At 33.9% G+C, this 16,438-nt stretch overlaps 1 protein-coding gene, 1 long non-coding RNA gene and 1 other non-coding gene across 6 annotated transcripts; all 3 read right to left on the bottom strand.

Annotated features, from left to right (window-relative positions):
• Window positions 1-3,823: 3,823 nt before the first annotated feature.
• On the bottom strand, window positions 3,824-8,991 carry LOC140835933 (uncharacterized). Of its 3 annotated transcripts, none has more exons than XM_073201348.1 (5): window positions 8,973-8,991; window positions 8,736-8,791; window positions 7,183-7,256; window positions 6,825-6,933; window positions 3,824-6,479 (listed from the first exon to the last, which is right to left on the bottom strand). In XM_073201348.1, the coding sequence occupies exons 3-5, from the start codon at window positions 7,195-7,197 to the stop codon at window positions 3,997-3,999; spliced, it is 2,607 nt and encodes an 868-aa protein (XP_073057449.1). In that variant the 5' UTR covers window positions 7,198-7,256; window positions 8,736-8,791; window positions 8,973-8,991; the 3' UTR covers window positions 3,824-3,996. The 3 variants fall into 3 exon arrangements, with proteins under 3 accessions (XP_073057449.1, XP_073057455.1, XP_073057462.1); XM_073201354.1 differs by having other exon boundaries at window positions 7,183-7,233; window positions 8,973-8,990; XM_073201361.1 differs by lacking the exons at window positions 7,183-7,256; window positions 8,973-8,991 and having other exon boundaries at window positions 8,736-8,782.
• Window positions 8,992-12,344: 3,353 nt separating this feature from the next.
• LOC140835985 (uncharacterized) lies at window positions 12,345-14,732 on the bottom strand. Of its 2 annotated transcripts, XR_012118960.1 has the most exons (3): window positions 13,670-14,702; window positions 12,762-13,068; window positions 12,345-12,639 (listed from the first exon to the last, which is right to left on the bottom strand). It is a non-coding gene; the product is annotated as an uncharacterized lncRNA (long non-coding RNA). The 2 variants fall into 2 exon arrangements; XR_012118957.1 differs by having other exon boundaries at window positions 12,345-13,068; window positions 13,670-14,732.
• On the bottom strand, window positions 14,364-14,450 carry LOC140815336 (small nucleolar RNA SNORD34). Its single transcript, XR_012114346.1, has one exon. It is a non-coding gene; the product is annotated as a small nucleolar RNA SNORD34 (small nucleolar RNA).
• Window positions 14,733-16,438: the final 1,706 nt, after the last annotated feature.

Here is a 16,438-nt window from a genome sequence, read left to right as displayed (position 1 = left end):
TAATACAATTAATGATATGCTTGTTTAAGATATTATCCATGTGTATGGGATAAATCTTCAAATTAAAGTAATAATTTGAAATCATTTTAGACAGATAAATCATACTTGACAAATTCTGTACAAGAAATTAACCCGAGAAAATAGGATAATCAAACCCACGACTAATCGTTCATCTAATGTTGCATCTACTGTTCCTTATTAATTCCCACTTCGCATAAAAAAATAATTGACCTTCCATTTAATAATAAATATATATTGTTGAAATGATACAAAATAATGGTAGGTTAAACTTTCGGATATCATTCCATACATTTTTTTGGGACAACTCTTGTGAGATTCTAATTATCTATTTTTGCTAAACTAATTGATTCTTAAACAACATTTTAGGAAAAAAGTTTATATCTTCAAATCTAGGGAGAAACTTGTGTGAGACGATCTCACGAATCGTATTTTGTGAGACAGATCTTTTATTTGGGTCATCATGAAATATATAATTTTTATGCTAAAAATATTATTTCTTATTGTGAATTTTGGTAGGGTTGTCTCGTCTCACAGATAAAGATTTGTGAGACCATCTCACGAGAGACGTGCTTTCAAATCTAACAGTGTTCTAAAATAGAGTTCCAGTTGTGTTTTGATTATTTAAAAATATATTTGTTATAGATAATTTTTTCTTTATTGTAAATCGAGGTGAAGAGTTTTGCTTTGATGTGAGATCGAATGGTAAAACTCGTGGTGGATTGAAGAATTCGAATAGATCTATGAGTTAGCCGAACAAGATTCTCTCCACCACCATTAATAAAAATTCATTATTTTCACGTGTCTCGTAAAATTAAATTCGTGCAAAATAATATATATCAGTTGACTGTCTTAGTAAACTGATCACAAATTGAACCAAAATCTTTAAAAATAAATAATGTTTTTAACCTTATGATAGAGAGATAGATACATATATATTTTTTGGTAACGAAGTTTGTAGGTGTGGAAATTAAAAAATTTCAGACTGAGCGCAATAACGTGCAAATCACGTTAGTCGAGTAAACTGCATTATACAAGCTTATGTGCGACGGTCTTGTCCAGTAATGTGTTGATAGAGAATTTAATTTGTGCGATGAATTGATCACAAATGCATATATTCCACCAACTTTTACGGTCCATCAAGAGTTGTGTGTGTGTGTGTGAGTTGGCTCCTATTTGGATCATTGGATGCATGATTGAAAGTGTAATCACGATTCAAACGTGTGTGTGTGTGTGTATATATATATATATATATATATATATATATATATGTTGGAGGAGACCTAGCATGCAGGTTGACCTTTATGCCAGAATCCATTGTAACTATTTGTTTGAATGCAGCTATTATGTATTCTTTCTTTTTAAGAAGACTTCATATAAACAACCAGGTAGCTACTAAATATATAAATGAATTTCCACGCACAAATTTTGGGTTTTTATCTGGTTTAAGCATTGGTTCTATTATCAAAAGTTATAATCGATGATAATTGAAAAATTCAATCTTTTAGATAGTCCGTGCAACAATCAAAAATCACATGTCAATTACTCGTTATCTTAATAAGGTAATTATCTCGTAAGTTAATATGCCTCACGATTATACAAGTACTTATGGTGACTTAGTATAGACATCTCGATATCTCGCTTTACTGTCTGTATGGAATAAAATCTTTATTTTTTTATGATAACAGACTATAGTTTGATCCTCTGATATTAAAATTAAGGTCAAACGATTAATTTCCAAAAACTAATAATTGTAGGATTGTTAGGGAGCATATCGGTGGGAAACAATGATTATTCAATTAGTGTTTTATTTGAAGAGATCTTTTGTCGTACGATCTCACATATCTTTATCTGTGACGTAGGTCAATTATGCTCATATTTACAATAAAATGTAATAATTTTGGTATAAAAATAATATTTTTTCGTGGATGATACAAATAGGATATTTGACTTACAAATTGACTTGTGAGACCGTCTCACAAGAGTTTTTGTGTTGTTTTATATAATTATCAGATGTTAGAATTAATTATTTTATATATGGTTATTCAATTTTTTTTTCTTAAACACAATTATTATTCAAGATTAAGTAAAATTTTATTATTTTTAAGTTTTTTGAAATCGAAAATTATTGCAAAAAATAAACAAGGATCTTTAAATGGGGCAGTTGCTCTTTCAATTCTAACATGGAATATACTAACTAATATAGGATAAATCCAAAAATAAATTAGTTGTTTTTATTTATCCACGTTATGTATTATATCTTTATATTTTTCAAACCTACCACCACGGATGGGGACATCATTTTCAACCAAAACCTAACCCCACAAAGATAACTCCTAGGCTGCGTTTGGTTTGGAGGATAAAATAAACTAATGATTAGTAAGTAAATGATAAAGAAAATGATTGTTGTAGGAATGTATTATATGGTGTTATGTTTGGTATGATTTTTAAGTGTGGGATAATTTTGAATTTTTTGATGAAAGGACAAAATTGCCCCTTCTTTTTTTTTCTTCCACTCCGGCGGCGACGGCAGCGGGCTGGCGACGGCGGTAGTTCGGCGGCGACGCCGGCGGTGGGTGGTCTGGCGGCGACGCCGGCGGTGGGTGGTCGGGCGGCCGTCGACGTCGGCGGTGGGTGGCGGCGGCGACGGCCGGCGACGCCGACGGTGGGTGGTCTTCCGGCGACGGCCGGCGGTGGTCTGGCGGCGGCGCGCGGTGGCCGGTGGCGGCGGTTATGGCAGGAAGTGGTGGTGAGTTTGGATATAGAGAAGGGTAAAATTGGAAAATATGAAGGATTAAGATTTGGATAAATAATCCTAGGGGGTGAGGAGGTATTATTTTAACCCACTTAATATAACCTAATCATTCATAGGAGGTATTGACTTGGTTAAATAATCACGCGAACCAAACGACTGACTAGGTAGGATAAAATAATCAATCCCTCCTAATCACCCGAACCAAACGCAGCCCTAGTGTCATATTAGCGACAGACTAAATTTTGAACCATCACCTTGGGATTAAATTTCGAATAACAATTTGGACATGAAAATCTATATAAAAATAATACCGATCGAATAATAATACCGATAGCCTTAATCCATCTGGCATTGTTACAATTTGAACTCGAATGCCAGATGGATTAAAGCTATCGGTATTATTATTCGATTTTTTTAAGCCTATCGGTATTATTTTTATATAGTTTTTCATATATATATTACTAGAAAAAAAAATTGTTATGATTAATATGGAATTTGATATTTAATTTGTAACCGAGCAAAGTCAACTAATCTTAAAAAGAGCTCTTAACTTACTTTATTTGTTTAATAATAAGTAGCCAACAGGCTGTCAAACGCTTTGGTGCGATCAACCCGTAGTGTCACTATTTTAAAAAATAATAAGAAAATGAAAAACATGGATTATTTTTAAATACATGGAGTCAAGAAAATAACCCCAATATATTTTTTATAAAAAACTAATTCAACTGAACCCAACTCTGAGATTCGGCTGTGTACGATTTTATTCATTCTACTCACTTGACAGTGTTCTTACAAACTCAGCATAAGACAAGTGTGATCAATAGATAAATCCTAATCACTCATTCAATTATGACGTATTATCAAGTTATCGTGATTCATCATTCAACAACGTATAATGTGTTTAGTCAGTCTTATATGGCCTAGTCACTGGTAATTAATAATAATGATCAAAGCTTTTTGACAATGGAAAATAAGGTATTTAAATCATATAAAAAATAATGCTGCCTGTAAGAATACAATATTAGAGAGGAAAAATGCAACACATTACACTTGGTATCACATCCTTTTAGTCCTTCAGAACTCAGTGACAACCACACCACCACAACTGAAGTAGTTCATCAAAGCTAAAACCGGTACACCAACGGACTAGAAACATAGGACGAAACAAAATACGGAGCTAGGACAGCTAGTTAACATGATATGCCTCAAATAAAGACTAAAACTCACAATGCCATTACTGGCAATCGCTTGTGGCCGAAAATGACCTGGCGAAGCTGATGATACCCATCGCGGTAATGCTCGAGCGAGAAGCAAAGCTGCCTGATCGCCTCTCGTTTCTCTTCTGCTCCTTCTAGAATGATCTCTTGTTTCCTTTCTACATCCCTTTCCAGTTCCTTAACCCTCGAACCCAGCTCCTCTGACAGTTTATGTGCCCTCTCGGCTCCAGCAATCAGTTTGACGTGCTCCATATGCAGTTGGTGCAGATGTTTGCTCATTTGATCGATCTGATCATCTTTCTTGGACTTTAGACTTTCGTGTTTGAGCTGTAGTGAATCGACGGTTTTGTTTAGTTCTTCCAAACGCTCATTCCTCTCGGTAATATCAGCATTTAACCGATCTATTTGACCTCGGAATTCACCTTCCTTCTCATCTTTTTCAGCCTTGGCTTGTCTCAGTTTGTCTTCGAAGGATTGACGAGGTAAATCCAATTCCTTTAGATTATCCTCCAAGTGAGCCTTTTCCGTTCTCATTCTTGATATCTGTGCTTGAAGTTGCTCCTTTTCTTCAGATAAGCTCTTATTGGCATCAGATAATGATTCTATTTGACCTCGGAATTCACCTTCCTTCTCGTCTTTTCCACTGTTGGCTTGTCTAAGATCGTCTTCTAAGGATCGAAGACGTAAATCCAATTCTTTTAGGTTATCCTCCAAGTGAGTCTTTTCTGTTGTCATTCTTGATATCTGTGCTTGAAGTTGCTCCTTTTCTTCAGATAAGCTCTTATTGGCATCAGATAATGATTCTATTTGACCTCGGAATTCACCTTCCTTCTCGTCTTTTCCAGTCTTGGCCTGTCTAAGTTCGTCTTTTAAGGATTGAAGACGTAAATTCAATTCTTTTAGGATATCCTCCAAGTGAGTCTTTTCCGTTGTCATTCTTGATATCAGTGCTTGAAGTTGCTCATTTTCTTCAGATAAGCTCTTAACGGCATTAGATAACGACTCTATTTGACCTCGGAATTCACCTTCCTTTTCGTCTTTTCCAGCCTTGGCTTGTCTCAGTTTGTCTTCTAAGGATTGACGACGTAAATCCAATTCTTTTAGGCTATCCTCCAAGTGAGTTTTTTCCGTTGTCAATCTTGATATATGTGCTTGAAGTTGCTCGTTTTCTTCAGATAAGCTCTTAATGGCATTAGATAACGATTCTATTTGACCTCGGAATTCACCTTCCTTCTCGTCTTTTCCAGCCTTGGCTTGTCTCAGTTCGTGTTCTAAGGATTGACGACGTAAATCCAATTCTTTTAGGCTATCCTCCAAGTGTGTTTTTTCCGTTGTCATTCTCGATATATGTGCTTGAAGTTGCTCGTTTTCTTCAGATAAGTTATTGTTGGCATTAGATAACGTTTCTTTTAATCCCATGATTACTTGGTCGCTATCTGAAAGGCTCGTTTTGTACCTGGTTATTTCGTCTTGCAGCTCCGAGACCTCTCTTTTCTCTTTCTTGAGTTCATTTTTTGAGTCTGATGCCTCTGTTTGCGCTGATTCGAGCTGATTCTGCAAGTTTTGAATGAACGAGCCCTTGCTCATAAGTTCCTGCCTCAATTTCTCGATTTCCTCCACTGAATCAAAAAGCTTCTCTTCCACGGTTCTCAGCTCTTTTTCTAGCGTCTGAATTTTGTAGACAGAATCCGAATCCTCCGCCTGCGAACCATTGATGTTTTCCTCGAGCTCTTGGGCTGGACTTAGCTCCTGTAATGAACTTGAATCCAAGACTCTAGGATCAGTAATATTATTTGAATCTTCCAAAGACTGATGATACTTTTGAAGCTCGATTGTCAAGTTAGTAACTTCTTCTTCAGAATGCCGTATCATTTCTTTAGCAACTCGCAGTTCCTCTTCATAAAAAGCTATCTTGGAGGAAAATTCAGCATTTTCATCATGGGATTTCTTATGCACTTCAGTAATCTCTTCTTGGAGCATCTTCAGCTTCTCATTCACCTCTCTAAGCTGGATCTCTAACTCAATATTCTTCTGACTGAACTCTTGCGTCTCACCATCATTGCTCGGTGTGATATTGTAATTATCGATGGAGGATTCATCGGTTTCTGATTCAGAACTAGACGAATCATCTCCTTTATTATTTAATTCCAAGCTACTTCCGCCGCCACCACCAAGAAAAACATCAAATCCTGCAGCACGAGAACCAGACTTACCATGACTTTTCTTTCGATTAGGAGAACGGACACTTTGTTCTGAACCCACATCAGAAATTCCGGAACCTTGAGATACAAGATCGGAGGGCATGGTTTTTCGTAGTTCTCCGGAGACAATATCATACCGCTCAGCCAATGATCGATACATTCTATAAAACTCCTCGACCAGACTGATCAATTCTGGTCTCTTCTTAAAATACAGTTCAGCCTTTTTGGCAAATGAATCTGCATCCTCTTCGATGAGTTTTAGCATTCGTTTGACAAGATCATCCATTTCTGAAATCAAAAACTCATCATATTTTGCGTCGTACTTTTTATTAATATGGAGCACAAGAACATTATAGTTGAAACCAAAGTCCAGAATATGCAAGAGTTTTTGTAAATGACATTTTGAGACATGTTATACTTTTTAAGATGAGAGTTTCAAATCATTTTCCATTACTACTACTGTTTCATTAACTGAATGTTCATATGTGCCTCGTTACACTTATCGCGTACCCAAAAAGCATTTTATAAGCCATGGAATATATTACCAAATCAATGTTAATCAAATTTGACCGAAATGTAGCCAAGCAATGATTTATAAAATGTTAAATGTATGTTCAATTCCAAACATCTAACCTTCAAGATTGTCTTGCAGCCACTTGGAGTTTTTAGGACTAATGTGGCTATCCCACCACCAAGAGTGAGACTTCTTTGATTCCAATCTCTTCATTCTATTAGGCCTCGCCTATAGCAAAGTAGTTTAAGATCACGTTAGAAACGAGCGAGAAAAAAACTGGGGAAAAAAACAAACAAACAAATTTATAACAGTTATAATTTATATGTATGCATCCAATGTATTACATTAAAGTATGTAGGGGCAAACCTAGAAGGAGTGAGCAGGGAGAGCCAATACCTCCCATTTTAACAATATATGCTTGGAGGATTAGTTTTAAATTCTTAAATAAAAAATACAGCGTCGAAATAAGTTTCTTACATCATTTGATGCCATTACTGCAAACTCAAAGTGACCTGATAGTTCTGCTTTCTTGGTAAAAACAAATGAAACACCTGGATTAGTCAGATAATATGTAACCACAGATTAATGTTAAAGATGCAAATCATCCGACAAAATATATATTTTCCGAAATAAGCATTAACTACTACTGTCTCAGTTGCACCTCGAAGTGCATATTACAAATCCGCATCTGATCATATTTCATTTTCATAACTTCTTTCAACTCGTGTGTGATACACCGAAATATTGATCACTGTAAATGTTTCATAATTTAATTTAACAGTATAACAGATTAATAAAACAAGAATGAATTTCTTGAAGCCACCACACGGAAGCTAGAACAAAAGAATCAAATGTTCATTTTCTACATGACTTTAGAAATGCACCTAAGACTCGAACACCGCTACTTTGATCTAAAAGTTCACAGGCATTCGAAGCAGCACTTCTACTAGTGGACAGAGAGTATGTTCTATGGAAAAAAAACTTGGTGTTTGATCAAGATTTTGTAATTTCGAATGTGTTTTTACGCAAATAAACCAAAAAATTTAGTTTCAATGACCTTTATTTCATCTCTATGTTAAGGTACTTGATAACTAAATAGTAGTAATACATAAAAACAAAAATAATGTTTCTTCTTTTTACAACAAAAAATAAAAAAAACTACAGGTTAATGTCATATCCCTACTTGCCCAATATTCAAAGACTTATATAAGCATAAATTATTTTGCCATAAAAGAAATTAAATGCCTAATAACTAAATTGGAATAGGAAGCAACCAAAAATTTCAAAGTGGGCCATTTATTACGTAGGCCCATGGGCCAAGTGGGAAGATGGGCCAGATAATAAATAAGTTGACCGGCATTATTTTGCTATTATAAGTAGGGAGAAAGCGTACAACTGTCCGCCAACATACATTTATTGTCTTCCTTTAATATCTCGCGCCAAATTCTATAGTCAATATTCTATAAATATATAGGTTTATTTCTTATTCGACATTAAAAATATCGTTAACTAATAAAGTTTATTAAAAAAATTTACAAAAAAATCGAATTATATATTTAAAATAATGACAAAAACTTGTGTTAAACGGTCTCAATAATCGTATTTTATGAGACAAATATTTTATTTGAGTCATCCATAAAAAAAATATTATTTTTTATATTAAAAATATTATTTTATCGTGAAATCACTGAATTTATATATAAACAAAAAGAGAGTCTACTTTTCCGTGAAAAGAGATAGATTCAGCAAGTTCATCGTGATAATGACAGCTACTTCGACTGAAATATCAAAGACTACTTCAGTTGATCTATCTAATCAAAAAATAAAATATCAGAGAATTGAAAATGCAGAAACTTAAATCTTTTGCATAAATTTTAAGTAAAATTATTGAATATTAATGGGATTAGATATCGCGGGTGAAACTCAAGAAACTAATGAAGATGGGAAAAAGTTTCAAGTTCATCCAACAAACAATCATCCAGCAGAAGCTTCGCGAAAAAAAGGTTCAAATTTCAAGATTTTGAGCATACCTCAGATCAGGAGCAAGTAAGCTATTTCCAGTAAATCATACTCCCAAGCAGCAAAACTAGAAAAAAAGGGAACAAAGAAATCAGTGGAAGATGAATTAAATTCTTCTGGGCACTTCTGGGAAGATGGATTGTCATTAAAAAATCGACAAGGTACCGAAAAAAATAAAATAATTATGCGAGAAAATTAATGGAGGAAGATGAAAAAGAAAGCGAGAGAATGGCCAGAAAATGCCTCACCTTTTTCTTTTCTGATAATTTCTTGATGAATCTACTAGCTTCAGCGAGAGAGAGTGGAATATATAATTATTATTTTTGTGTGTGTGCATTTACTTGGAGGGTTATTGGAAAGAAGAAACGTACATGCAAACACGGTATGGGCCAAGTCAAATCTTGTGTTTACATGTACCTGTATGATATTTGTCTACAAATAATGTATTTTTAAAAAATACATAAATAATAAGCATTTATATATAGATATGACAAAATTTTGTGTGAGATGGTCTTACGGATTTTATTTGTGAGACGGATCTATTATTTGGGTCATTCATGAAAAAATATTACTTTTTATTGTGAATATCGGTAGGGTTGATCAGTCTCATAGATTAAGATCCGTGAAACGGTTTCACATAGACTCACTCTATATATATATATATATATATATATATATATATATATATATATATATATATATATATATATATATATATTTTTTGATATTTCATGTGAGCATCGTTGAGAGAACTCCTATATATTGCATTTAATAAAAATATACAGCCTATACATAAACGTTATTTTAACGATATTCATATACAATGTGAGTCCAAATATTGAACATATATATATATATGTGTGTGTGTGTGTGTGTTTTTTATGGAAGATTTATTAATATTATTAATTAAATATCAATCACACCATTTATTCAAAAATTATTTTGAAATCAATCTCATTAGTAAACTTTATTAGTAGTGATCATGTTTTTAAAATGGTATTGTTAATTATACAATATCGGTAGGATAAATAACTTGGGAGTTGTATATATGGTCTTAGACAATCCTCCCCCTTTGAGCTAGCTTTTGGGGTTGAGTTAGGTCCAAGTTCCAATCTTAACATGGTATAAGAGCCTGGGTTCCACCGTTATGTGTTGGACTGCCTATAATTAGGCCACCCGTTCTGCCCATAATTGGGTCATTTGTAAACTCCACGCTCCAGATGTTCATTCCTTGGCGTGAGAGGGGTGTGTTAATTGTCCCATATCGGTAGGATAAATAACCTGGGAGTTGTATATATGGTCTTAGACAATCCTCCCCCTTGAGCTAGCTTTTGCGGTTGAGTTAGGTACAAGTTCCAATCTTAACAAGTATCACATATTTATATTCATGAAACGAGTAGACCTGTTTCATATTTATTATGAAAAATAATGTTTTGGACATAAAAATAATAATTTTTCATGAGTCGGGTCGAATTGAAAATACATCTTGTTTTTGTGTTAGTAACATGTTATTACTCAATATGTTTCCTATTTTTTTAGATTAATTTATATATGATGTCTTAAGTTAAAAACATAATGTTGAAATAAATGTCTCGATGTTACGTTGATTAATTTCTTCGCTTGTAGGTCGGCAAGTAGATTTACCAAGAACACTTACACTTAGTGCCTTTCGTTATTAATGATGTGATTAATTATTAATAGTTACCTTGATTTGTCAAACTTGAATTGCAAGTTTTGTTTAAAAAAAATTAAAATAAGCATAGTTTAATCTTTATATATAGTTATATATTTATCTAATTCGAGAATAATGTTTTTTCACTTATTTTTCAATCTTAAAAAAAAATTATCAACCGACATTAAAATCTCAAGTTTAATATCAATGTAAAATCAATTATAATCATCTTTTAATAAAAAAAAAATTGGAGCACTGAGATAGTGACAAGAGACGACTTTGTATGAAAATGCATTCTTTATGATGTAAAATACTTCGTTATTATAATTGGTAAATTCACGAAACAATCTGAATAAACAAAATATGGGATGAGAATAAGGATCACAATAGGATGAGTCTAAATCCAACTACAAATTATACTCATTTCGTCGGCACGAGTTAGACCCGATAAAATGGATCTCAAGTGAGTGTGAGACGAGTCTCGGATTTGGTCATATTTGTCATGAAATCGTCTCGCTGTCATCTTTAGACAATATATAACATACAAAATAATTTAGGAATCATTTCGCTGTACAATTGATAATTGGTCTAGTTTCAAATTTTATCGATGATTGGAATAGGAGACAGGAGGAGTTCGGCTGATGTATTATTTTTTAAAATATTATTACACGTCCGTGCTTTACCTCCATGAATGCTTAAATATAATGTTAGTGAAATTATGCCGTTCGATTTTATTGTTATTTAATTTGAAAATGCATCAATCCCATTGTAATATAAAAAAAGGTAAATAAATTAAATATAAGGAGCAATAATCCGAATAAAAAACACAATTTTCTCACCAAAAATTATACTCGTCGGTATCTATAGTGATACCCATAGATGGACCCATTAAAATTAGGCTCAAACTAGATTTGGGACCCATGGCCCATCCCTATCTTAAGGGGAAGGCCCGACCCATCCAAGGTAGAAGGTCCGTCAAAGGCCCAGGTATCCTCCTATAAATACCATGTTTGAATATTCAGTTCATTAGATTCACTATATTGTTTTCAGCAGCACCCTTAGCTGCTCCCCATATATCCTCAGTTTCTGACTTGAGCGTCGTGGAGGGGTTACGTCAGCACCTTTAGCTGCTCCCCTCATATATCCTCAGTTTCTGACTTGAGCGTTGCGGAGGAGTTATGTCAGGACACCCTTCTGGCCTCCTTCTAACGATCTTATTTGTGATTTCAGGCTCAGGATAATTTCAAAACCTGCGTCTGGACTAGTGACACTTACCGGAAGCGGACCTTAAATTTCTCGTGAGTATCACGTAGTGAACAAATGTGAATATTGTATAACATAGATGTTCGAATTTATGAAGTAGATTAATTTTTGGTTAATAATCAAGATTTGATATTTTCTACAAACATTTTTTCCCGGTGAGCATGTGGCACTGACCACACTCGAACGAGACATATTTTTTTAAAATTTGAAATCGACAATGATAATAAATTGAAGGTGCTTTAGATGCCATTGATTTCATCTAGCCGTTTGTTCAACAGTATATGCTCCAGTTCCACATAGTTCTTGTTTCATGTAATCCAACAATGCCCAACTAAATTCCTAGATATTGTAGATTTATTCGTATATAAACATGTAAAAGCCATAAAACTCACCATTCGATATTAATTCTTAGACAGAACAGGAGAGGGAAAAAGATGGACAAAAGATGGCAAAATCTAGGAGGCATGATCCTTGCCATTTTCTTCGTCTCGCACAGCTTAGCCAAAGCGGAGAGTAATTTCTCTTCTTTATTCCGTGTACACAACATGGTTACATTCGAATATTGTACAATGATCGATCAAACACACGCCCCGCATTGATTGCTTCAGGATGTGTACGTCTGATTGAAGACTACATCCCAAGGGTCGATTTCGTATACTTCGCGTATTAAATCAATTTTGAACCATTGAAAGAAAGTTAATTATTTCGATTTAAATCTCAATGGACGATCATCATCTGCGCAATAGCTCAAACTGACTTGAAATTCTTCCATCGCGTAATAAATACACGCATCTTTCGACATCGGTACGTTATTTAGCTGCCTGATGATTATATTTACAAAGCAATATTTGTTGCAGACACGACGGATCCCACAAACAATGTGAATTTAAGTCCAATCCAAGCTTGGAGGAGTGCTTACTATTGCTTACAGAATGTAAGAACTGGGAGAGAGATTTCCCCAGCTTTCGCGCAACATTTTCCTACGAGGGCAATACACACACCGAGCATTTGTGTATCAATTTCATAAAATCATATCATCTGAGCATATATGATTGGATAATATGCAGGTATCTAACAGCTGCCAACAAAAATATACGCTAACCATGTCAGGATGGCTGAACGTAACCAAAAGTGACGGCCAGTCTTTCTGCGCGGGAGGGTGTGCGGCTCACACCAGGGATGTGCTTCTATGCCTTGAACATGTCAAAAAAGACTTCTACTTTGCAAACAAAGCTACCATCAAAGATCTCAACGAAACCATCAACAATGGCTGCAATACCTCTCTAGGTTTCACTGGAGTCAGTTTATATCAATCTCATGGATACAGATTTAGCTCAACTCCGGTTTTCGCTTTGTTATCAGCTGCAGTCGTGGTGTTGATGACCTTGTTCTAGATGAAAATTTGTATCCTGATATGTTGCATAAAGGTGGAATAAAAGCAGAAATAAATGTTGAATTAAACAGCCCAAATATAATTTGGAGCCAGAGCTTCACAGAACATATCAAAATAATTACAGGGGTCGTAGTTATTTGGCCTTGGGGCTTGAGACTTCATCGAAATATAAAGCATTATCGAAAAATACCGCATTTGACATAAATTATAAAATTAAACATATATATAAAGTAACTTATACTATTAAATTAAACATTTTTCACAAACATAGCATACAATATAAATAAAAATTCATTAATAGATACTTTGACACAAACAACTGTGATTTTAAGTCACTACTGAAAAATACAGAAGAAGCATGCACATAATTCAAGTAATTTCAGGAATCAGCAGGTTCATAATTCATATTTTGCAGCATGTTCAATGACACAAGACCCTGAACGTCTGGTATTTTGCCCATGTATGGTGATATAACTATCTTATGAATTCAAATCAAATCATCCGGGAAGAAATGTAATCTGATAGTGGTGGACGGTGTTATCATTTTTGATGAAATGATGAAGCGCAGTATGCTAATGGGGCTAGAATAATCAGAGATTTAGAAAACGAGATATTACCTTGATCGGAATTTGGAACGTAAGCCGCTGCAGTTGCACTCTCCAATTTGCTACTCGTAGACGCAGGTCGCAGATGGAATCAGATGACATGAAACATACATTTAAATAGGGATGGGCTTTCCTTATTGGGCTTTAAAATTTGTTGGGCTTCATTTAATTTATATATGTAGTGAATTATGTACGCACAAAAATCTGATACATATCACTCAAGCTCACAGGCGCTCGCCTCCCAGCGGCACCCCGCCTCGGCAGTCACGCACCTTAGGCACGCCTGGGGGTGCACCTTGCTCCGCCTAGGCGACAGACGCAGCCATGTGCGTGCCTATTATAACTATGATAGGGGTTTCCCTCAAAGGGGTGATTATTTCATGCATCATTATTCATTCATATATCATCTTTAAAAGGGGCCTGAGAAGTAGTAGCTTTAACATTCTTCACCTCAAAAAATCAGACAATGTAGGCAACAGTTTTGATCATCATATCCTTTTACACAAATCTACGACGCCATATACGAATGTACATTTGAGTCGAACAAACCTGATATGAATGCGATTTCTACTCCAGACCAAACTGTATGATCTGTATGATATCCAAGCAAAAGTGCAAATCAAAACTTAAAAGTTACGATGGTGGAAGAATCTTAGAAGATTCCATGAAATATTTTCAAGCAGAAACCATAATAATCATCTTCAAAAGGGGCCTCATAAGCAGTATATAACATTCTTGATCACCTCAAATAATCAGACGATGTAGGCAATAGTTTGGATAATCATTGGCCCCCAAGAAAATTTGGAAAAAAAAAAATATTTTCATTCATCTACCCATTGACCCTTTTGCACGAATTTATGACTAAAACATTCAATTCTCAACCCCGCACCAAATAAGTTGCTTACGCTTACATCTCCTTCGCCTCCGGAAACAAAATAAAATTCCAAAAAAAGTAATTAAATAATAAGTCTACACGTTTTTTATTTGATAGCAAAAAAAAAAAAGACTTTTTGATGTTCTACGATCGAAAACTAAGAACTTATTTGTAAAATATGTGTTTTTAGAACAAATTTTATTCGAAAAAAATTGTTAGACGTGCTATATAATGTGTGGCCTAAATTAAAGAAATTTTTTTATTACATCCCATTCAAAAAAAAAAATGTAAGAAACTTGGTGTGCACTCCAAATTCAAAGCGACACGATATGTGTTGACTGGAACATTTGTTGACCATGTTAACTTTGAATTCGTGGATCGGTTAATTTAAGGCAACTGTGGGAAATGTTGTACGTGTCAGAATAATTTCACTTGTAATTAGCTACCACAACTAACACCATAAAATGGAGAAAATTGTAATTTTAATATTTATAATTATTTTATATGTTGTAGAATTGTAATTATAGTATTTTTCTTTGTAATTTTTGTTGGAGTTGATGTGACGTCGACGTGACGATTAAATGTGAAGAAAAGACTTGTTCAGAATAAGAAAAAGACTTATTTCAAACTATCGGCTCATGATCAAAATTTATAAATATGGATTGAAAAGACTCATCTCACATATGTGTATATAATTTTATCAAAATATATTTATGCAGGTAAAATATACTGAACGAGTATTATTATAATACAAAACATGAAATTTGAATTATATATATTCTGGAAAAAGAATTACGTGCGAATAGTGGAAGGCGGCGGCGGCATGTGAATGACCACGTTGTGGAGTTTGGTCACCAACCGTTGGACCCATCAATGTCTTATTCTTATCCCTTTTCTTTCCAAGCAATTTCCGGTCTCAAAAAAATAATAATTAATTCTGGAAGCAAAAAATAAATAAAATAATATTCTTTTTCAATTTTTTGTTATTATTAAATTTCATTAAACGCATTTCGATTAATCAAAACAAAATTAAGATTCTATAGGGTTTACAGAGAGATTCATAAATTCTTGATTGTTTTAAAAAGGGTAAAGTTTATTTATCCAACAAAATTGAAAACGAGTTTATATATTTGCAAAAACTATTAATACAATTTAGAGTATTATTATATTTAAAAATATATACCATACGTTGTTTTCCCGTATTAGCTAGCTAGGGTTCGTGTGTATAATATATTATAATTAGATATATCCATTTGAAAAATAATCGAAAAGTCACAAATTACTCAACATCAATATCATTAAAATCAAATCAATGTCAATCAATATAAATCCATAGGAAATAACATATATTCTCAAGAAAGAAAATTTATATTGTATTCTAATTGTGAATATCTATATAACTATCACTGAGTGACGTCTGTTTATCAAATGTATAATTTCGATATGTTCATCACATCAAATAACCAACATCACCTCAACGATAAACAAAGATACATAAGTATAATATATTATAATTAGACTGCATCCAAAACATAATGGAAGACATTTTTCACAAAAATGTAATGCTCAAACTATATATTTTACTAGTGTAGATTATAAATAGATTGATTAAGATAATGAGCAACATCGAATACTCACTCTCCCCACCGTCGACTAGTGTAGACATGGGCGGATCCACAGTCAATGATACTCTAGCTTTAGCCCGGGTTGGTCTAATTTTTTTTATAAAAAATTTATATGTAAATTTTGGATTAATGCGATATTAACCCGGTTAGATCGGTTTAAAATATTGAAAAATTCTATAGTTTAAAATTCTAGTTCGAATAGAGTCAAATTCCTGAATCTGCCACTGAGTATAGAGACATGAGCAGGGCCACCCCGGAATGATTGAACCAACAATATTATAC

This window comes from Primulina eburnea, chromosome 1 (genome assembly GCF_022965805.1).
Source record: "Primulina eburnea isolate SZY01 chromosome 1, ASM2296580v1, whole genome shotgun sequence".
NCBI lineage: Eukaryota > Viridiplantae > Streptophyta > Magnoliopsida > Lamiales > Gesneriaceae > Primulina > Primulina eburnea.
Note: the sequence above shows the minus strand (reverse complement) of the source record. Positions and strands in the feature narration are given on the sequence as shown.

Excerpts from the sequence above, each read along its gene's own strand:
- LOC140835933 (XM_073201348.1), bottom strand. Across the intron at positions 6,480-6,824 it reads GCTGCAAGACAATCTTGAAG|AAATGGATGATCTTGTCAAA; the intron begins GTTAGATGTTTG and ends TTTTGATTTCAG.